Source organism: Leptinotarsa decemlineata, unplaced genomic scaffold (assembly GCF_025532065.1).
Source record: "Leptinotarsa decemlineata unplaced genomic scaffold, Ldec_3_MD MMD2_tig00026361_RagTag_RagTag, whole genome shotgun sequence".
Classification (NCBI taxonomy): Eukaryota; Metazoa; Arthropoda; class Insecta; order Coleoptera; family Chrysomelidae; genus Leptinotarsa; species Leptinotarsa decemlineata.
This window is the reverse complement of record NW_027412704.1, coordinates 3,468,039-3,491,294: the sequence shown is the minus strand read 5'-3', so window position 1 is coordinate 3,491,294 and position 23,256 is coordinate 3,468,039. Positions and strand designations below refer to the sequence as shown.

At 36.9% G+C, this 23,256-nt stretch overlaps 1 protein-coding gene across 1 annotated transcript in view; it reads right to left on the bottom strand.

Moving 5' to 3' along the window:
* The window catches only part of Cad96Ca (tyrosine kinase receptor Cad96Ca), a 66,049-nt gene that overhangs the window by 32,865 nt on the left and 9,928 nt on the right, over positions 1 to 23,256 (bottom strand). Inside the window, exons 2-5 of the mRNA XM_023157036.2 lie at positions 13,810 to 14,060; positions 10,508 to 11,107; positions 9,957 to 10,079; positions 7,009 to 7,144 (exon numbers count right to left, since the gene is read on the bottom strand). Of these exons, the coding sequence (XP_023012804.2) occupies positions 7,009 to 7,144; positions 9,957 to 10,079; positions 10,508 to 11,107; positions 13,810 to 14,060 (1,110 nt within the window). The remainder of the gene's footprint in view (positions 1 to 7,008; positions 7,145 to 9,956; positions 10,080 to 10,507; positions 11,108 to 13,809; positions 14,061 to 23,256) is intronic.

Sequence of the window (23,256 nt, the reverse complement as noted above, 5' to 3'; positions counted from 1 at the left end):
GATGATTTTTTTTATAACCGTGTAGGTCAAGGAAATAGATGTAATGTTCTTTAAATGATAAATATTCAGGGTGACTGTCCAGGAACTGCGTCAATGGATACTGCGGAAAGTGTAAGTAGGTCAATGGATTTTGCGGAAAGTATAAGGAGAAAAATTATGAAAATTTGGTAGAATGAAAATGATGATTTTTTCTATAACCATGTAGACCAAGGAGGAGGATGGAAATGTTCTTTGGGCGATAAATATTAAGGGTGACTGTCCAGGAACTGCGTCATTAGATACTGCGGAAGGTATGAGTAGAAAAATTATGGAAATTTGGTAGAATGAAAATAAGAATGATGACTTTTTTCTATAACCGTGTAGGTCGAGAAAATAGATGGAAATGTTCTTTGGGCGATAAGTATACAAGGAAACTGTATAGCAATTGCGTCAATGGATACTGCGGAAAGTGTAAGTGGGAAAATTATGGAAATTTGGTAGAATAAGAAAAATGATTTTTTTTCTATAACCGTGTAGATCAAGGAAATGGATGGGAATGTTCTTTGAACGATAAATATTCAGGGTGACTATCCAGATACTGCGTCAATGGATATTGCGGAAAGTATAAGTAGAAAAATTATGGAAATTTGGTAGAATGAGAATGATGATTTTTTTCTATAACCGTGTAGACCAAGAAGATGGATGGGTGACTGTCCAGGCACTGAGTCAATGGATACTGCGAAAAGTTTAAGTGGGAAAATTATGGAAATTTGGTAGAATGAAAATGTGAATAATGGTTTTTTTTCTATAACCGTGTAGATCAAGGAGATGGATGGAAACGTTCTTTGGGCGATAAGTATACAGGGCGACTGTCCAAAAACTGCGTCAATGAATTTTGCGGAAAATATAAGAAGAAAAATTATGGAAATTTGGTAGAATGAGATTGATGATTTCTTTTCTAACCGTGTAGGTCAAGGAAATAGATGGAAATGTTCTTTGAACGATAAATATTAAGTGTGACTGTCCAGAAACTGCGTCACTGGATAATGCGGAAAGTGTAAGTGGGAAAATTATGGAAATTTGGTAAAATGAGAATAATCTTTTTTTTTTCTATTACCGTGTAGATCAAGGAGATGGATGGAAACTTTCTTTGGGCGATAAGTATACAGGGCGACTGTCCAGAAACTGCGTCAATGGATATTGCGGAAAGTATAAGAAGAAAAATAATGGAAATTTGGTAGAATGAGATTGAAGATTTTTTATAACCGTGTAGGTCAAGAAAATAGATGGAAATGTTCTTCAAACGATGAATATTCAGGACTGTCCACGAACTGCGTCAATGGATAATGCGGAAAGTGTAAGTAGAAAAATTATGAAAATTTGGTAGAATGCCAATGATGTTGTTTTTCTATAACCATGTAGATCAAGGAGATAGATGGAAATATTATTCGTGCGGTAAATATACAGGGTGACTGTCCAGGAACTGCGTCAATAGATTCTTCGGAAAGTATAAGTAGCAAAATTATGGAAATTTAGTAGAATGAGAATAAGAATGATGACTTTTTTCTATAACCGTGTAGGTCAAGGAAATAGAAAGAAATGTTCTTTGGGCGATAAGTATACAAGGTGACTGTACAGGAATTGCGTCAATGGATACTGCGGAAAGTATAAGTAGAAAAATTATGGAGCTGCGGTAGAATGAGGATGATAATTTTTTTCTATAGCCGTGTAGAACAAGAAGGTAGATGGAAATGTTCTTTGGGCGATCAGAATACAGGATGATTGTCCAGGAACTGCATCAATGAATACTGTGGAAAGTATAAGCAGAAAAATTATGGTATTTTGGTAGAATGAGAAAGAGAAACATGATTTTTGTTCTATAACCGTGTAGATCAAGAAGATAGATGAAAATGTTCTTTGAACAATGATTAACTGCGTCAGTGGATACTGCGAAGAGTATAATATAATTTGGTAGAATGAGAATGACGTTGGGTACACTTCATTTGAATAATTCAATGTTGCCAACTTTCTATATACTCAAAGTATAGTTGAATATTCATATGCTACACCGAATTCATATCATATATTCTTGAATGTTTTGAATAGTTTGAAATTTTATATGGAAAATTAAATTTGCAGAATTTTTTTTCCAGTTTCTCTAATGGCACTTCTAGAAAATGGTTTATACCAAACGATAAATAGTCCGAATTAGTCATTTGTCATACATACTATTTTTTCTTTCATTCAATACAATGTTTATACGAAAAAAGTTTTTTCAAGAAGGTTTTTTTTTCAGTTTGTGTGAAAGTTACTTTTTTGCATGATCTATACATCTACATTTTGGAATTATTTGCTTTCTCTATTTCTCTGTAATATATAGAATATACAGATAGAGAGAATATAATAGAATTTCCAATAGTAATTCTCATAAATGACTTAACACTTCCGGTACTTATAATTCGGTCCCTGATGTCACGAGGGTAGCTATGGCTACCTGAGTGTATATATCAGTTGGTTTCAAGGAAAGTTAGATCTTCTGACTGAATTTACAGATGTATGATTGATTCCTGATGGTGACACCGTGCCTATGTGTTTGTTGTTCTGCAACCAGATGTTGCCAATCTTTTTACTTGACTGCGAAAATCTCGCAAAAAAGAGTTACTTGATAATGTTCATTATGCAAGCTACAAAATGAGGCTGACTTGGAATGATGAGTTTCTGTACATCGAAAAACTGATGAAACTGCAAAAACTACCATAATACTCAAGCTACCTTCAGTGAAGGGACAAAAAAAGTGTTGTTAAGGGACAGTTGCGACCCAGAACCGTACAATTCGAAAATTATCACTTGTCCTCGCCTATATCTTATGCTCCTTGATTCATATATTCATAGCTCATTTAGACTGACCAACAGAGTTTTTGTTTTGACCCTTGCAATATATCTTCCAGACTATTGTGGAGTTTTACAACGGATATTGAGAAAGGATCATTTTCCTGATTCAGTTCCCCGTATAACTTTTTCATTTCGATATAATCGTCTACTTTCACGGTTGATTTGAGTTTCTGTTCATATTTCAGACCACTTGAACACACTCCTAGGTACACAGGTTTGAAATGAATATTGATTCGACGAACTTTTTCAGAAAAACCAAATATCATGAACAAATACGTATTTCCACTCCCTCCGCTTTTCCTGCTACATTCAGGCAGGCCTCACAGGCAAGTTTTAATCTAATGCACGAAATTGATTATATCACTCGAATACTGATGAGGTTGAGGTGGATATTCAGACTGTCCATTACACCCTTCAGGTACTGAATATCCTGCTTTATGGTTCACATTGAGAGTTTCGATTTTAAATAGAAGCATTATTTTGAAGAGCTGTTTGAAAAGTTATTAGGAAGAAAAGACATTATATAGATCTAATATATCAAATCTTGAAATATAAAAGAGTCTTTATGATGAGAAAAGCAATAAGAGAAGAAAAAACAAAATATATAATGATCCATTTCCTAAGATTTCTGAATGTTTTCACAACCTGTATAGCGTCAATTCAATTTGTTCTGCTAGTATTTTCACTTCTGATGTGAATTCATGTTTGCAGAGTACATTCTAACTCCCGTTTCAAGTTCGATTTTCTCCTCATCTTTATACCAGGTGTTTCTGCCAAGCATGTTCTAGGCAAGACTGGATTGACAGTTTGAACGAGAGAAAGTTGCGATAGAATCATAAGAAAATGGATAAAGTGATATAAGAGGTTGGTTCATAAGCATAATCCATCATTGTTCAGTGTGAATTTGTGTAAATGTGATTATTGCTTTTGTGCGATGTTGGGGGGGGGGGGGCAGTTCTACCCGTACGAAACTGGGGAGCCACATAACATAATGATTAAGTGTACACTGTTCTTGGAAAACAAATGTTCGAATTTCTTCTTCTCCATATTCTTAAAAAAATATTTTTTAATATATTTTGAAATTATCTTAATAGTCATATTAATTGTTCTAACTGAAAAACTATTCAGACGGATACGATGGATACAAGTACGTATGTTATTGGTACGTTGAATAAAAACATTCAGCATCATTATTAGTTACCTTGAGCATTTATTTCCATCATGATTGCCCTCCACACCATACAAATCGAATGGATATACCTAGAAAATCAATGCAAGCGGCCTGACAAACCGATGCGATACGCATTATGAAGAAAGGTTGTAATTGCGTTAGTATTTTTCTATGTATTGGATCACTTTGAAGGTGAAGGTCGCATTTCCATTTTGTGTTGTCTTCAGGAAGATATATACGTTGAACGAAAAAATCTTATCACCTTCGTTCAGTCTGGATTTCGCCCTCTATATAGCACTACTACGGCTCTGAGTCTCATCACTGACGACATATACAAATCACTTGATGAAGGAAATTTTACATTTCTCCTAATGCTTGATTACAGTAAAGCATTCGATACCTTGGATCCTTCTTTATTGTCCATAAAACTCAAGTGTTTTGGTTTTACCGATAATGCAGTGTCACTTATGAATAGCTATCTCTCCGGAAGGACCCAATCAACTTATCTTGATGGTAACCAATCAACAATAATATCAAAAAAAGTTGGTGTACCGCAAGGTTCAGTCATGGGACCGCTCCTTTTCGCATTTTATATTAGTGACTTTCATGAATTTGTTAGTTTTGGCAAAATACATCACTACGCCGATGATACCCAATTGTATAGTTCATTCAGCTTTAAAGATATTACACCTGCTAATGAAAATATCAACAGAAACCTCAAAACTCTATATGATGTATCCTGTGCACATGCTCTTACTATCAATTCAAAGAAATCCCAGGTGTAGTGTGAGTCATTGTCGATCCTTGTCAACAATAACATAATATCTTTTGTGAATGAATGTAAAAATCTGGGCTTGTGGTTAGATACTGACATGAGATTCACGAAGCATGTAAGTCATCTGTGTGAAACGTCATTCAATGTATTAAGACAACTTTATCCAAGTAGACACCTTTTATCAAAAAGTCTGAAGTTGAATCTCTGTGAAACACTTATTTTTTCAAGATTAGCCTACTGCGATTGTATCTACGGACCCGCCTTACAACAATTAGATGTGATACGACTCCAGCGAATACAAAATAGTTGTGTCAGATTTTCCTACGGTATCCGAAAGTATGATCACATAAGTCCGTCCTTTCGAGATTCTGGCTGGCTTTCACTCAAATATCTAAGATCAATCCATTTGCTTAGTTTCACGCATATAATTCTTGTTTCGGGATATCTGCCTTACTTACGTGAAAGACTAGTTGCACTATCACACAGTGGCACTTCTCGTAATAGGCATACTTTGCTCATTCCCAGGCATTCCTCAGCAATATTTAGTATATGTAGTTTCTCCTACAATGTGACAAAGTTGTATAACACCATCCCTACAGACTTTAAAGAAAGTTCATTGAGAAACTTTAAGAAAAGGTTGAAAGACATGTTTCTTACACGACAGTGATAGGGCACGACATATGCAAATGATTTTGGCAATTTCCCACATATCCGAATATAATACAAAATAATAAAAATACATACCAATCGAGGTTGGGTTTGAAAGCAGCTCTCATAGCTGAACTTCGCCTATTCATCATTTCTTTGAATTTTATTTAATTTGTACTTATTATTGTGATGAATAAAGACATATTATTATTATTTTACCCTGCCCTGCACCTTGTGTCAGGAACCTCTATATTCATCACGCGACTGCGGTAGACTAAGGTGTTGAAGACACCATCCTGGCAAGCCATGATGAACCCCTCAATTTCCGACTTCAGCCCACTCGACCTGAGAAAAGCGAAGGTCAGGCACTTTGATAAGCCAAGGTCTCCAATGTTATTGAAGAAGACCCCATGCAGTGGCTTATCCTTGTATCTCTGCAAAAGTAAGGTGATATCTGCGGTTGTTATCTGAGCTTTTTGCTGAACGGGTTCCAACTCGGAGACAGAGTTGTAATCACCCCGTTCAGTGTCAAAAAATATACCGAGTTCATCAGCTGCTCGGGCAGCTGCCCTAAGGAGACATGCTCCAATTCCTGCTCTCTCATGGTCACAGACCATGCAGAGAAGGGGATCCGAACTCCTAACGACTTTACAGGCTGTATCCAGTACCATTCTGTCATGTAGACACTCCAAACTCAAAAGTCCACGGCCTCCCTGTTGTCGGGGGAAGTACAACCGTGGAACGGACGATTTGAGATGCAAACTCCTATAGAGATGCATCATTTTTCGAGTCCACCCGAGTCCACTTCACTACTCCAAACGAGTAGAGTAAGATTGGAACGGCAAGCATATTTGTTGCAGCAACTTTGTTCTTTCCCGACAGTTCCGATGACCAGATCTGTCGAAGTTTGTGCTGATACTTGCCGCGGAGAGAGTTTTTCACTGCTGTTACCTCTTGTGAGTGGCGTTGTTCCACCCCGAGGTAAGTATACGTCTCTCCGGCATCCTGATGGTGTAGGATGCTTCCATCTACGAGCTGCACATCCTCTCCGTAGACAGATGGGTGACCTTGTTCCTCCGGTTTCCGGGGGTGCCACATTTATACCCTCGAGTATTTCTGAGCGCAACGGATAATGGCAATAGTGAGATGCAGAAGACGAGGGGACTGAGGGAATCACCCTGAAATACACCCCTTCTGAAAGTGACCTACCCTGTTTGGACTCTTGCTTGACCAGATGTTATGGTGAAGCGAGTTCGCCAAAGTGGTATCAGTTGTTCAATGCATCTCACTATGTTATCGAGTACCGCAATGCATCTGAGCAAATGCAAGATGAGCTCATGCGAAATTGTATCAAATGCCTATTATTAATATTATTATCATTATTATTATCTACCCATGGTAAGCCTGGTCGGTTCGCTAGTTGATGATGAGAAAGCAGAAATGATTGTATGAAAGGGGAAAACGTGGAAGAGAAGAAAGTATTTTTTCTGGAAAATATTTCAGGAACGTTGGATGAAGAGCACGTAAGACAAAGAACATTTACCTTCTAGATCCAAAGCTTCACATTTCCAAACTTGTCCAAATGCTCCTTCTCCTAAAATGTTGAAAAACTTCAAGCGATGTCTAGGATATTCCCAGTGGTCGGGTTTTTTTATGGTTCCTGATAATTGATGGTCGATCTGTGAAGTGGAAACAATATTAAGTATGACTTTCATCATTATGGTATATGCATTTCAGATTTGACAAGATAATTTTCATTGACTATCTTAAAAAAGGTAAAACTATCAACGGCAAGTATTATACGAACTTTGTGCAACGTTCGAGTGAAAAAATCAAGCAAATACGGCCGCAGTTGGCCACAAATCCATTATCGCAATGACGAAAATCAACGAATTGAAGTTTGAATTGCTACCCCATGCTTTCTACTCGCCAGACTCAGCCCCCTTGGATTATTTTCTGTTTCAAAATTTGACAAAAAGGCTCAGTGGTCAATGATTTTTCAACGATGAGGAACTAATGTCGGCAGTTGATGCCTATTTTGTGGAGCAAGACAATTCGTAATAAAAACGATATTGAACTTATTGAACATTTTTTTCCAAAATGTTTGTGCTTTCTCTGCCGCGCTGGATACTTCTGGGAAGAACTCCCTCTGCTAATCCTCCATACTGAAACCTCATATATCCCTCCCTGATGATACCAGCATCATTAGTGAAGATTGCAATAATGATACTTCGAGGAAATTTGGTTCAAGATGATAGGAGAGTTTTCAATTTCATTATTTCGACATACCTCTATACACTACCTAGTATTGTACTCACTTCATCTACAAGAACATATTCCCCTTCATTTTTTATGTAGTTTATGCAACTTTCGTTTCGTTCTTAGAATTCCCCCATGAATATCTTTAAATTACCACTGCTTCTGAAGGTTTTCTTTCAACCAATGAATCTGAGTCAGCCATATGGATGTTTGCATTTTTTCAATTTCTCTCATTTTCCATTTCGTCTTCTCCAATTCATACTTGTTTAACATATTATACAATTTATACTTGCTTTGCATATCTTTTATTCTCTTTTAATCTCTCTAAATTACTTTTTTGATTTATTTTCTTTCTTCCCTGTTTATTTTTTCATTTTGTTTCACCTTTGCTTGGATTCATCTCCATTTGGGTTCTTGATATTGATTTCTTTCAAACATTTCCCTGTATCATTCCTCCACACTATAATGTTAACTGTATCTTTGTCCCAATAATTGTAACTTATTTCCATCATTCTCATTTTCTGTTCGATTCAACGGTATATCCTTTCATTAGTTATCGATGATTTTCTTCTGTTAGTAATTAATAGATTAAGAACTATATCCTTCCATTTGGAAGTAATATTTTTTGTTGCGTATCACTATGTTCATCGTCTGCCAATAGGCAGAATTGTAGCTGGTTTTCACAAAAGTATTAATGAGCATCAATGAGTTTGTTCTTCCAATCAATCACACATTGTATAATACAAAAATATTTCTCTTAGTATTTGTGTATATTGGATTTTGTCACTTTTCGAGTCTACTCTTTCCAACTAAGAAACATTTCCACAGCAATCCTTTCATGTATCTTCAAAGCTGTGACGGAAATCTACCCCTTACTCAATTTGGAAAGAGAGAATTTCTAATCATAGGACTTCAGTTTTCGTTATTCCAGATTGAATAGAAACAGCCAAATAGAACTTTTACAAATCTTTCCAGTAATTTCAAGTTCCTCTCTCCATTTTACCCTGTGACTTCAAAGTTCCTTCAGACTTTCAGCACCTTAACTTCAAGGAATAAGATATCGACCCACTTGGAATGAGAATTTATGGCAAAAGTTGAAGAAACACCTCTTCGGATCTCGAATAATTACCAGATATGTCAAATTCTATAGTCGGAGCTTCAGTTGAAATTTTCAACAACTTAAGTTTGATAAATCAACTACGAATCAATCATTCAGACGTCGAGTAGAAGAGGGATCATCGTGACCAGTTGCAGATGAACAAACTACATCCTTAGAGGAAGACTAATATACACATGGTGGAATTGAAAGTGATCCAGCTGAAAATCTGTCTTTGAAAAGGTGTTCTGACCCCATATTTATGGAGTATTATGATGGCCTCTGGAATTGGGAAGTGTGAAAATACAGTTCTCTGGAGAATGAATGTCTAGGAATCATAGGCCTGAAACTAGCACCAAGAAGGAACTGAAAGAGAGGAGGAGTCTGACGCAATCAGGAAAGAACTATTCGGGAATGTGAAAATATGGAGACCAACAATGAGGAATTTACTAGTAGCAGCTTTGAGGTCATTTTTTATCCATATGGAGAGACTAGATCGATTGATGCTGGGAATTTCATCAATTTGCAAACATGTCCACAAACCATACTATGATACGTATTATGCAACACAAATTAGGCGCTCGAAATCATAAACTCTCAACAGTGAATCCCAGAAAACAGAATATGGGATTAAAATTGGAGTATACTATACTATGTACTCGATTTAGCTCTTTTTGGTGACATTTTTCAGCCCTGTCCAAAAATTACGACCAAGGTGTCATTCAATTCGTATTTTTGCCTAGAAAGTTTGAGGAGAGGTCAGAAAAAAAATTACGAAAGTTATAAACAATTGAGTGAAAAAAAAATGGGGCTTTAGTTTTTTCTTAATATTTCGGAAAATTTTCAAAATTTTGGAAATTTGAAAAAAGATTTGAAAAGATCAATGAATTTGCGTAAAAAAGTCCTTTCTAGGCAAAAATACGAATCGAATGACACCTTGGTCGTAATTTTAGGACAGGGCTGAAAAATGTTACAGAAAAAAGTACATGTGAACTAGACTATACCGACAAACTGGACGGATATATTTTCATTTCATAAAAGAAAAATTCCATTCATTTTCTAATGAAGAATTGTTCATTGACAGGAGTTTTCGATTATTGTTTGCTGTGCCTATGAAATGGCTGATGAAAACTTACCGGGGTGTGATTGTCAGTCTGCCAAGGCTCATATCGATTGTTATAGGCTCTAGGACCTCTCCATTCATGAAGATTGAGTCCAGAGTCCTCTTGGAGTACCACGCCACCGGAGGACTCTTTTCTCTGGAAATAAAAAAGTTGAAAACCATTTCTTGTATATGTGATCGAATTGGCCGATACTCGGTGAAAATCCATAACATATTCAAGTGAAAATTCATTGTGAGATTCTCACTAAACAGTTTACAAGAACGAAATACATGTTTAACTATACAGACATCATTATCACTAAAAGTTTCGTTCGACCACGGCATAGCAGCCTAGCTTTTTCGTGACTCCGGCCACAAAAGTCTCGGTTCTTAGATATCCAATGAGAACAGAACAATCAATGTTGGTTTCTACGAACAAAAACTTTGTTATTGAATAAAATTTTCAACTTTACAAAAAATTCAACGGCGCCGTATGGAATAATTTCGATATCACCGGAAGACTTTTTTATTCTCAAAAGCGTCGGACTACTATTACTCAATTTCTAGGGAATTATTAACACTCACCATGTCATCTTTAGTGTCACTTGGTTGACCCAAACATATCTTCTTCCTGAAAATCACAGCAAAAATGCCAATGGCCAAAAAAACGGCAATGACCGATATCACAGGAATCACAGTGGCAGTGACTTCGTTTGGTTTGACAGACTGTGTTTGGGTAGCCAATTGAATCGTAGTCTCAGTGAGCTCCTCAGTAGATTTTTCGGTAGCAGCTCTAGTTGAGGCCTCAGTCTTCTTAGTAGTGCTGCTGATAACATCGGGCTTCTTCACCTGCACAGGCTTCAGAAGAGTGGTGTCTTTTGGTGGTACATGCAAAGGAAAATCTTCAGGAGGTACGTTCGATTGAGGAGAAAACGAGTTGTGCTGCTGTTTAGGGATGAATGAAGGATAATTGTTTCTAGGGTGGTTGAAGGGATTCGGCTGTGTCGACCTGGAGGGAAATCCAGGAAAATTTGAAAGACCACCATTGTTGAACAACGGAGGGGGACGTTCTGGTTGTGAAGGGTTGTAGCGTTCTTTGGCACCGTAGATGTATGCATTGACTTCCGTTTTGGAGGAGAGTTTGCCGTCAAATATGGTAACCCACAAATGTAGTACCTGTCCAGCCTGGAATTCAAACATTTGAACATGAATGATTTTGATTAATACTTCAAGTTTGAACAAAGACTTTCACGACCTAACGATTGAAGGGAGGGAAATTCATGCTTATGGTTCATGGACGAATGAAACCTGATGTACTGAACGTTTGATCTGCTACTGCGGCAGTCATCATCTATGGTATGTGCGTTGACTTTGAGATGTAACCTTCGTCCTCGCTGTCAGTGCACTTACCACTGATGATGTGGCAGACGAAACGTTTGATACTTCGGGCTCCATTAGAAACGTGGCCTACCAACCTGAATTTCTTTCTTTGTCACTTCAAGATTGATATGGTTATCATAGAATTATCAAGAGAGATGTTGATAGAGATAGATCGAGACAAGGAATTGAAATCTTTCACTTCATGGTCTACATTTTCTATATTGAAGACTATATTGTAGTCTTCAATAGACATTTTTATATATTACTCTAGGGTAGTACAGGAATCATCACAAACTCAGCAATTCATTCTGGAAGCTCCAGATTTAACATAATTATCTACAAAGGTATGAATAAGGAATTAATGATTGAGTAAACATTTTTTTTTAATTTTAGATCGCTTCAATTTTCAACAAAGCAAGGGCATGTGAGTATGATGAGCTATACCAGCTTACGAAGCCAAAAAAATCACGTTTATTCATTGTGGTGGAACTTTTAAACTTCTACAGAAAATATGAAGATTGTTGAGTATCAGGCTAGTTATTTATGTTTTTTTGAATACACTAACGATAAGACATACAAACAATGACTTGGTATCTATGGATTTGGAAAAATGTCAGAAGGAATTGCGAAAGTTTTTAAAAGAATCATACCCACAAGAATTCAGAGCATTGTTCTGTACATCGTTAGTTGACTCCGGAGCAGATACAATCACGTTTGAATCTGACGACATGGAGTTTGTAGACCATCAACGAAAGCCGAAAGTTTTATTGAAGACTCTATAGCTGCAAAAACAAATATTACCGAAATACTTTTCTTGGATCCCAAAAAACAAGATACCATCGGTTGTAGCAGTACTCCACAAATAAATAATCACTATGATTTACCATTGCCAGAACCAACGAATGGATCGATTGCCCAACAAAGTTTAAAAGCTTCTAGAATTAGACATGAAAAGATATAAGCCTTGTAACAAAACTTTGAGTTTCGGAAAATATATCTACCCTAGTATTAGTTTAGGTTAGGTTAGCTCTAAAGTGAGTAGGTCTATTTGACCCTCCACCGCAACCCGCAAGGTTTTATTGTGGCTCACAACTATTCACACTCGACCCAGCTCATTAACGAAGCCGTGTGCAGGTTGGTGTGCTTGAGACAACTTCCCATGCTGATGGTTGTTGATGAGTAGTTTGTTCGGAGTGCATGAACATTTCAGAGGGGTTAGGTTTGGTTAAGTTAGGCCCAAAGTGAGTGGGTCTATTCGACCCTCCACTGCAACCCGCAAGGGTTTGTTGTGGCTCACACCTATTCACACTCGACCAAATGAACCCAGCTTCTCAACGAAGCTGATTAGTTTGTATGGTGAGTGGTCTTTCAGCTCTGATGGTAAGAGTACGGCTCTGTCGAACTCTAAAAACCTGATTCGGTCCCCAGTAGGGCAGGCACAAAGTATATGCTCTGCTGTTTCATCATTTTCCAAACAGAGGCGAAACACACTTCCGACAGTCCAAGTTTCTGCATATGATGATTCAAATGACAGTGACCTGTAAGAAGGCCTGTTAGATATCGTAGTTTATCCCTTTTGTAGTCCAACAACTGTTTGGAATCAAGCTACGAAGGGTGAATAAACGCCTTGAAGTGAGCCAACCCTGGAAAATTCCGCCACAAGTCCATGAATCTTCTTACCATCCAGGTGTTCAATGTTCGTTTGGCAAAGCCTAAGGCGATGAAAAATCAAATTTAAAGCTCAGCTCAGATCATACTGCTATAATGTCTGATTGGAACATAGAGTTTTTGTTTTTTTGTGACCGCGTAGAACACATGACTCTTGGATCTATTGAATGTTGATACCAATACGTCCTTCAAGACTATCTAAGTCATCTGTAAACCTTCTTGATAGAACGGAAATGAAAGATTGTTTGATCGACTCGAAAAACTTTCGAGGAAAACAAATTCTACAAATGAAAACTGGAAATGAAGAAATATAAGCTGCAGTTCCTATTGATATCTATAGATGACCAAAATTATCAGGAGTACCCCTGACTTCATCCCCTGATTTCATCAGTAATGTCTACTGATATATCAAGAAACTATTGATGACCAAAGTTGTTTCATTTCTTCGAAAACATGTTTTTTGTGTATTGTCAATAAACTCGATAGTTCAAAAACGATTTGATATTATTGAGTTTTCATTCAAATATATCGGGAAAGAATTTAAATTTCGAAAATCACTCGAAATAAATTTTTGTTGAAGCTGATGAGTGTGTGAAAAAAGTAGACTCGTTTTTTTCTTGGGTGTATGCTTCAATATGATTCAGAGATGAGAAAAAAAAAGAAATGGATTATTCTTCTACTCAATTACAAGACATGACCCCTAAATGACTTCTAAGACTGTGTCCATTACGATCTAGAACAACATCAATTCAACTACTGCTTGATGTCCCATGTTGCACATAATTTCTCCCATAATTTGGCTCATCTATCTGGAAGTTTCCACAAAAATTCCAACTCACCTTTCCTTGTAAAGACTCCTCCAAATAAACTGTTCCTGTTTCGCTGTCAATACTGAAGGGCAATTTCGTGTTAGGTCCTATGCTTCCGTCACCTACATCTTTCAATTCCAAACCGAACGTGATTGGATCTCCATCTTCATCTTGCCCACGGGCTTGAGCAACCCTTCTTCCGATAGTTTCGTTTTCTCTAATATACCAGTTTCTATCGATGAGTACCAAAGGGGGAGTATTGTCAGACAGTTGGCATCGTGCTGCAAAAATAAAGGAGACCTATTCATTATTTACTTCTATATCATAATTGAAGAATTGTAATTCAAAGTTATTCATGGGATTATATTGCCCAACCAAAATTGAATTTCGACGAAAATTTGAAAAAGAAAGTATGTACTATCTTAGCCAGCAGTTGTAGCCGACGTGGTAGTGTCCATTATTGACATCTTTGCTGTCGTGGTAAACAACGGCGATTAGTCTGAACTGCTTCTCTGTTGGAGACTATGTTTTCGATGGTACGAATGTCGAATCAATTCTCAAGTCGAATCCAAACACTAAAACCTTGATTATCTTCGTGCAACCATCGTGGATGTATTCGAAAAATTACAGATGCGATGTCAGGATAACAGTAAGTTTCAGAGCATTATTTTTTCCAGGCTTCAACCTTCTCGTTAATTTCCGACAAAATCAGCTTCTCTGAACTGTTCCTGAAGACGAGTACCTTGAGCGCTCCTCTGACAGTCTACTAGCTAGAAATTCTTGGTGATGTTGCTTATTGGAGTACTGGTGAAGTTGATCCTTCTGGTGGGATTTTCTTCATTTATCGATTACATTATGTTCCATTCAGTACTTGAATAACTGCTCGAAGCAGTCAACGAGAGGTTCATCATATTGTGTGGTATCCAACCAACTTCTCCAGCTCTGAAATTCCATCCATTCAAAAGAAAATCTAGAAGCTCCTTCGCTCTTGGTATCCCCTGGATCCAGATGGTCCGCATATTATGTACCATTTCATAAATCCACGTTGGATTGGAAGGGAAGCCAGTGCTGATTATAACTGCTATGTATGAAGGTAAATAATCAAACTGCTCCACAAAACGACACATTCCAAATATAACCGGGGTATATTTCATTCCCTAGTTCGAGGAGATGTTTTTGCTCAGACTATTCAGTAAGTTTTTGAGGGATAGACATGTGATCAGGGCTTGCAAACTGGAGTTAATGCAGCAGTGATTGCTTAGATGAGCAGACCGCTTGGCGGCAAAATCACTGCCCTACTGTCGATCGTGTATGTAGATAGAAACTCACTCATCCTATAACAGTCTGGAACTACAAACTGGTCGGACCTTCTGGAGTGCTCGAAGAGGCATATGAGTAGATGGTTGTTGAACTCTTTTTGGGCGCTCTTCTTGGGCGACTTCGTCGAAACTGTTGACGGCTTGAGACAAAACATAGGCGTTGTCGGATTCGAAAACACATGCTAACGATTTTGCGACAGGGGTAGGGCTCAATACTCCAACTCCGTTGGAAATTAGTTCTTTCCTGGACTGTACGGGTTCAGCTAAAGGACTCAGTTCAGCCTCATTTCGAGTACCCTCCTCCTGTTCCGTCAAAGTTTGACAATTCTTATGCTGGTCTTCTACCACATTGCCCCTCTCTGGTAATTTATTGCAAGAATATTCAACAGAATTCAGCTGTGCGAGAAAAAAAGCAACTATTGAGTGGTCCAAGAGGGAAAGAAAATAATTCAGTATTTATGAGATCTTAATTTCTGCAAATACAGGGTGTAACTGAATAAGTGTGAAACATTCAAGGAGGTGATTCCTCATCGAAAGATAGATAGGATCTTTCATATAAAGAAATTTTATTGGAGCATCTCTTGTTGAGATACAGCCCCTTAAAGGGGGAACATAAAATTTGTATAACAATTTTTTTCACAAGTACTAAAAAAGTTACAATATTGAAATTGACCTGACGTTTTGTACTACCAAAAAGACACTCAGCCAGAAATTCATTTGGTTCACCCCATGGTTGTAAGGGGTGGAAAACGCAACCCCTAAAATTCATTCCCAAGGTAACTTTTTGTCTCATCATTTGTTTACCATTTAAAAACTTATTTCCGATAGCCTGTTTCATTCTGAACAAAAAAACTCTCCTGGGTTTTTTGCCCAAAATAAACCAGTTCGCAGCAAAAATTATTTTAGGAACAACTACAGAGATACATCGTCATAAATGAGAAAATACGAAACTAATCTATCTAGTAGGTCGCTGTTAGCGATAGTGGCAATTAAATTGGTATGACGCTGCCAGTTTGTGAATTTTCGAAATTAAATCAATACTAATTGTGTGTTGTTGTTCTGTTCTTAATTTGTTACTTTAATAATTCACTTGGTATTAAAATGACATACACAAATGAGGAAATGGCTGATAGACATATTAACATTTACTATGATTTCTACATGTTGTGTGTTTTGTTATAATCAAATTAGTTTTGTTTATTACCCTTTAATCGTTTAATGCAGTTACTATAGTCCGTTCATAATTTGTTGATAGCTCACTGCAAGTTTGACCCTCATTAGAGAACGGAAATACAGAGAGGACAGCTAATATGATATAATAACAAAAACCAAACTAAAACTGGCAGTTTAAGATGTTTTCGACTAACCCACCTTGTATCTGAAGAAATACAATACAGCTATAAAACTTTTAATCCGATTATGTAGGTATTTTGAGTGGAAATGAGTGACCAGTGTAGTAGAGTATATGATTAAAACATTAGTTACTTTAAATAAATAAATATATTAATATTCTTAAACTGTAGGTACTGTAAACTGTATTTTTATTTTAAAAAAAATTCTTTATTTTATTCAAAAATAATAAGTTACTTGCAATTTGTAAAAGATACATTTATTTAATTAATACCTATTTTTAAATGATATAAACTACGATTACTTACAAAACTATTCAAATTCAAAATTAACAGGATCATCTTCGGAATCGGAGTCGTCTTGCAGGTTATTAATTAGCGGTTGTGTCTCTACAGTCGCATCAATTATATTGTCAAGATCCCACATTTTTTGTTCTTCTTCTATTGCATGTCTTACTGCATCTCGCCAATTTTGTTCCGTAATATGTTGTAAAGACTCATATAACAATTCACGTACAGCTTGTATTTTATATGACGTATTTTTTCTAGCCACATAGCTTTTCATTTGTGCCCAAATGAGTTCAATTGGATTTAATTCGCAGTGGTAGGGTGGAAGTCTAAGGACTGTGATGTTTCGTCTTTCCGCCATTTTGTCAACTACGTATTTCTTGAACTTAGATTTGTGTTGCCGGGCAATTTTTAAAAGTTCTGCTTTTACCATTCCATCTTCGTAAGGCAGGGACTTATTCCGCAGCCAGTCAATGATATCCTGTTTCTTCCACGCAGTCGTTGGAAGTCTTTCAACTAGTCGTGAATGATAAGGTGCATTATCTGATACTATAATTGAGTTTGGTGGTATATGTTCAATCATCTGCTCAAAATACTCTTCGAAAACATCAGCTGTTATCTCCTCGTGATAGTCTTTTGTGCTTTTGGATTCAAATTCCAACAAACCATGCTTAGAAAATCCTTTTTCACTGCCAATGTGAGAAACTATTAATCTACTGCCTTTACCAGAGGGTGGGGAAATACCAGTAGACCAACCTTCCATAAAGGCTTGCCTGGAGCTTGATATATTTTTATCTGTCCAAATTTTTGAGAGAGTATGACCTGCGTTTACCCACGTTTCGTCCTGATAGTAAATTGGCCTTCCTTCAGCCCGAAATTTTCGTATAGATCTTAGATACTTTCTTCTCCAACATATTATCTCTTCCCGGTCAATCAAAAGTGATTTTCGGTCTGATTTCTCCCACCGGAAATTTAATTCTTCTGAAACTTGCCACAATTTGGTTCGTCCGACATGAGGCAAATCCGGGTCGTCTCTAACTTCTTGTAAAATTTTGTTTAAGTTGGGTTTTTCTTTTTTGTAAAAAAATTCGTGAATTTTCCTTCAAATACCATTTTTGGCAAATTCATCAATTTCAATAGGTTTTCTCCCCCTCTTTAAGTATTCGTTTGTATTTGGGTTAGCTATACCTTTTTTTTTTCTTTCTGATAGGAACCTATATATTGTTGACTCCCCTACGCCCGTCATGTTGGTACAACTCTTGATTATGTTCTGAACAGTGTTTGTGGGATTCTGAGAAACCAGAGCATCGTGAACGTTCAAAACAATAGTCTTCTCTCTTGGTGAATAGACAGACTTACTGACTGTACGCAACAGTACCGGTGTAAAACTTGATGATGTTGATGATGATGACGAAGCCATCGCAAGCAATCAAACAAAACAAGCAGGAACGAAAGGTACGTATATGTTTGTAGGAACATGAAAAAAAGTTACTCACGCACTGCACAAAATTCGCAAAATAAATATTAGAGACGTTAATTACTGCCGTAGACGCCGAAACACCAACGAGCCGTAAATTAAATGCGATTAAAAAATGTACTAAACCAAAAATTATTTTCGTTCGTAACAACTTCACCCTTTCAAGGCAAGTTTCGAATATAAACTGAAGCTTTATATTTAATGAATAAACACCTCAGGAACCTCCGCCTATGATTTTACGAGTTTTACGACCGTTTTATGACTTGGGCCCTCATTTTGTGCTATCGACAAATTATGAACGGACTATAACTACAAAATAACAATAAATCCAGTTCGCATTTATGACGATGCCGATGTATATCTGTAGTTGTTTGTAAAATAATTTTTTGCCGCGAACTGGTTCATTTTGGGCAAACAACACAAAAAAAAATTTTTGTTCAGAATGAAACAGGCTATCGGAAATGAATTTTCAAATGGTAAACAAATAATAAGACAAAAAGTTACATTGGAAATGAATTTGAGGGGTTGCGTTTTCCACCCCTTACAACCAAGAGGTGAACCAAATAAATAACTGGCTAAGTGTCTTTTTGATAGTACAAAACATCAGGTTAATTTCAATATTGTAACTTTTTCAGTGCTTGTGAAAAAAATTGTTATACAAATTTTATGTACCACCTGTATCTTAACAAAGGATGCTCCAATGAAGTTTCTTTATATGAAAGATCCTATCTTTTTTCGATGAGGAATCACCTCCTTGAATGTTTTACACTTATTCAGTTACACCCTGTATAGTTGATTATTGAACCCGTGTATTTTAGTACCTGTGTGACAATTAACATGCATAATTGAATTGAAATAGATGAGATTGGTTAACAATGGGGTACTTTGTAGGGTTTTCAAAATGGTTATCAAGATCATACTGAAAAAACTGAATTGATCAATAATTATATGAAACGATAAGGAAAGCTCAATCTACGTCGGTGTATGATACTTCACGGTGAAAGAAATATAATTGATTTTGCGTCAAACGCAGTCTGAAGTGGGTGATTAGTACGAACTAATCGCAAGACGCATTAGAATAACGCAGCTTCATGTTGTAGATAACTTCAATAATTGATAATTGCTCCTTCAAAGATGATGGTGCACATCAGACACGAGGATATCAAAAATGCATTTTGTTGATAGGAGTTTCGTGACTATCAGGTCGTGACAAGGATATGATAAAGTTATATCAGACAATAATTGGCGATTCATACTCCAATAACCAAGCTCATAGAATGACTATGGAAGGCTTTTGAAATGCAGACTCCTCTTAAATTTACTACAATTACTGAAATTTGTTATTTTCAATGATTCTATCAGAATCGTTTCGGTGTATTTTTTGGTATGAGCTGAAAAGTGAGGTATAACTAATAGTACAGAATCACTGTACTATTGGTTTTCAATATATCAGCTGGAACTCAAAAGAAAAGAAATGAACTCTTAAACTTCATTTGAAAAATATATCACATGTTTCGCTAGCACAGTAGCTTTGTCACGTGATTTAAATACTTCAAGTTGTTTCTTACAGTTATATTTATATACTACGGGTAAGCATAATTGAGACTACTTCCAAAAATTACCTAAACCTCTACCTAAGATACCTAGTCAATTACGATCACCTGAAGTATATTACCTCACATCTACATGTGAGGTAATATAATGAATAATAATTCTTTCTCGGATTTTGAGAAAAAAGTTCAATAATGGCGATCTATTTAAAGCCAGTTTGTCATTCATTTTGAGTTCATTAATTTCCATTGCTTCCAAATGATTCAGTTTCAAACCTTTATTTTCTGTCTGCAAAATTTCGAACACTCCGTTAAAGATATGATTTTCTTCTAGAATATGATTTGAATATGTTGAATTTGTTTTCTCATTTACTTAGCTCGTATGATGTTACTGGATTCGATTCATAAATGTTCTGCCAGTTTGACCAATATACCGGGTGTCCCAGAGCTTTTAGGCCAGCAGATATCTCAGTTACCTGCAGAACAAAAATTAAAACAAAAATATGTATCATAGGAGAACACAAGCACTTTCATGCAGCATAGCAAAATCCACCCCCTGGTAAACAACCCCCAAGAAACCACCCCTAACTTTTGTTTTTCAAATGGCACGCCCATGTTTGTTTTGGTTCAACTTACAGTCTTTTTCATTTCTCGGTCAATGATGTATCATGGTAGGTAGAATGACATGCAGAATCATAGAAAATAAAAACACAAATGAAATATTAATGTTTAAGGTCATCTGTATTTTGATACATGACACTACAGAAAATGTTCAAAATGTTGGCCAGCACTTGCCACACATGCTTCAAGTCGCCGAATCAGCGCGCGAGTACAGGAAGCCCTAATCATTTCCGGAGTAACGGTATGACAAGCCTCTAAATTTTTTTGGGTTAAATCGTCAATATTCATTGGTTGTGTTTCGAAGGCAACTCGTTTCAGATATCCCCACAGGAAAAAGTCCAGTGGCGTGAGATCTGGAGTACGTGCAGGCCATCGCACAGGTCCACTATTTCCAATCCAACCGTTTCGAAAAGTATCATTGAGGAATGTAGTAACTACATTATGGTTATATGCAGGAGCACCATCTTGTTGCCACCACATTTGTTGTCGTTCTTCAAGTGGAATATCTTCTAGGAGGGCAGGTAAACAATTTTCCAAGAAATGTAAATATCGGTGGCCCGTCAAAGTGTCTTGGAAAAAATGGGGCCCGATGAGTCGTCCATTATGTAAACCACACCACACGTTCACACCCCACATTGTTTGGAAATTGGTTTCTCTAATCCAGTGAGGGTTGTCCTGTGACCAATAGTGCATGTTATGTCGATTAACAGTACCATTATTATGGAAGCGGGATTCGTCACTCCACAAGATTTGATTGAGGATGTTAGGATTGTCATGGACTAAAACTTGAATGTGAGCAATGAATGCCGTTCGTCTTTCGAAATCGGTAGGTCTGAGTCCTTGGTGTGAATGAATTTTGAAGGGATGATACTTGTACTGTTTGAAAATTCTTTGCACAGATGACTTACTGATCCCAATCTCTACCGCCAATGCACGAACCGAAATATGAGGATGTGCTTCGGCGTAGGCCAACACATTTATGCAATTTTCCTCAGTTCGCACGGGAGTAGGATGTACTCGATCTGTTTTTTCTGGAAATGATCCCGTTCGCATGGTATTTTCTACTTACGAAAACGTATAACGACCTGGTTGTCGACGATCAGGAAAGCGCTGCCCATACAGCCTCTCCGCAGCACGTTTATTCTTTCGGCATTCACCAAAAATTAAAAGCATATCAACGTATTCGTTGGGAGTGAAGTTAAAAGGCATTTTGATATACAACAAAAATATCACGACTGATGGCAATGTGTCATCCAGATATCAGAGGAATGAAAGGAAGCACAAAAAGTTCGCCTCTTTTTCGCCTCTTTTTCTGCGTAGCGTCCACTTTTTCTGGTGTCTACAATGCAGAACAATTCGATCAGTCCAGTTAATAGTACCCACTAACGTATTCAATTTTCTCGAACAATTATGATATATCGTTGGTTGAGAAATAACAAGAGCTGTCAGTTGAACGACAAACAACATGGGGTTGTCATTTGAAAAACAAAAGTTAGGGGTGGTTTCGCAGGGGTTGCTCGCGAGGGGGTGGATTTTGCTCTGCTACATGAAAGTGCTGGTGGTCTTCTATGATATACATATTTTTTTTCAATTTTTTTCTGCAGGTGACTGAGATATCTGCTGGCCTAAAAGCTCTGGGACACCCGGTATACCTCAGGGCACGTTCCACAGTTTAATTTCTCGAATTTGGATGTCTTGTATTTATCATTTTTAACTAACTTACAAAATCAATATTGACAAAATGGTTTAGACTTTCGCGGCTGAGGTTTTCAGTGTCACTGTTTTTCGGGTTTGAAAGCCGTGGATTTTTGGAATTTCTTCCTTTCAATTTCGGCTTTCAAACCCGAAAAACAATGACACTGAAAATCACTATTATTAAACATATGAATTTTGTTAATCACTATTATCAAACATATGAGGAACTATTTATATAAATGGACACAACACGTGATAGAAATCGATGGTGAATGAACTAAAGAAAGAGCAGATTGCATGCTTTTTCTTTAATTGTTGACGACCTATCATACAAAGTTTATTTCGTCAGACACCAGTTAATGCTACCAGGATATGATAATTGAGGAGTGCGCAGCAAAATTAAGAGTGAGACCGATGGTGTTTTCAATGCCGGACCTGCCCGAAGCATGATAATGAATGAATACGGTCGATGGGTCTACAACAGACACTTTCACTGAACATGTTTGGTATTTCGGAGGTGTATTTCTCAATGACAACGGAATGTGAGTCGTTATTGCTGACATCAGGAGTTCCTACATGAAATACAAAACCTGTAGGTATATATACAGGCACAGTATATTATTTTACAATGACTTCCACGAGGTTGTCACCAGTTTACATTAGTATAGTTTTTACAGTATATCTTTCATGAAAAAATCTTGGGAGAATTCAAGAAATGCCTAACAATCTCTTGGTTATAAAATGAACTGCAGTCTACAGAATTCTTCACATCCAATTTTATCATAAAGGCGGATTGCCATTGAATGGGCAGAACCAAAACAAAACAGCAACAAAAACATGAATTGTTAAAATTAGAAATATCTTCAAGGCAATATCGGGGGCGACTATTTTTGTCAACAACGAAATGTCCCGTCGGCAGGCCGAATTATTAAAAGGTTATGGTGTTTTGTCTGTGTTTCTGTAAACAAAGTTTGCTATGTGCAAAGGGTCGGGAAAACAAGAAACGACTCAGACGAAACAGACACAACGTATCTGTGATTTGTGTTCTGTTTGATAATTGTTAGTTCCACAAACAGAGTTATCCAATTAGACCAGTGGTTTCGTTTGTCACTGCACCATAAGTGAAATTATCAGAGAGGCTAATCAATATCATCTTGAACTATTGTAACATTCAACCA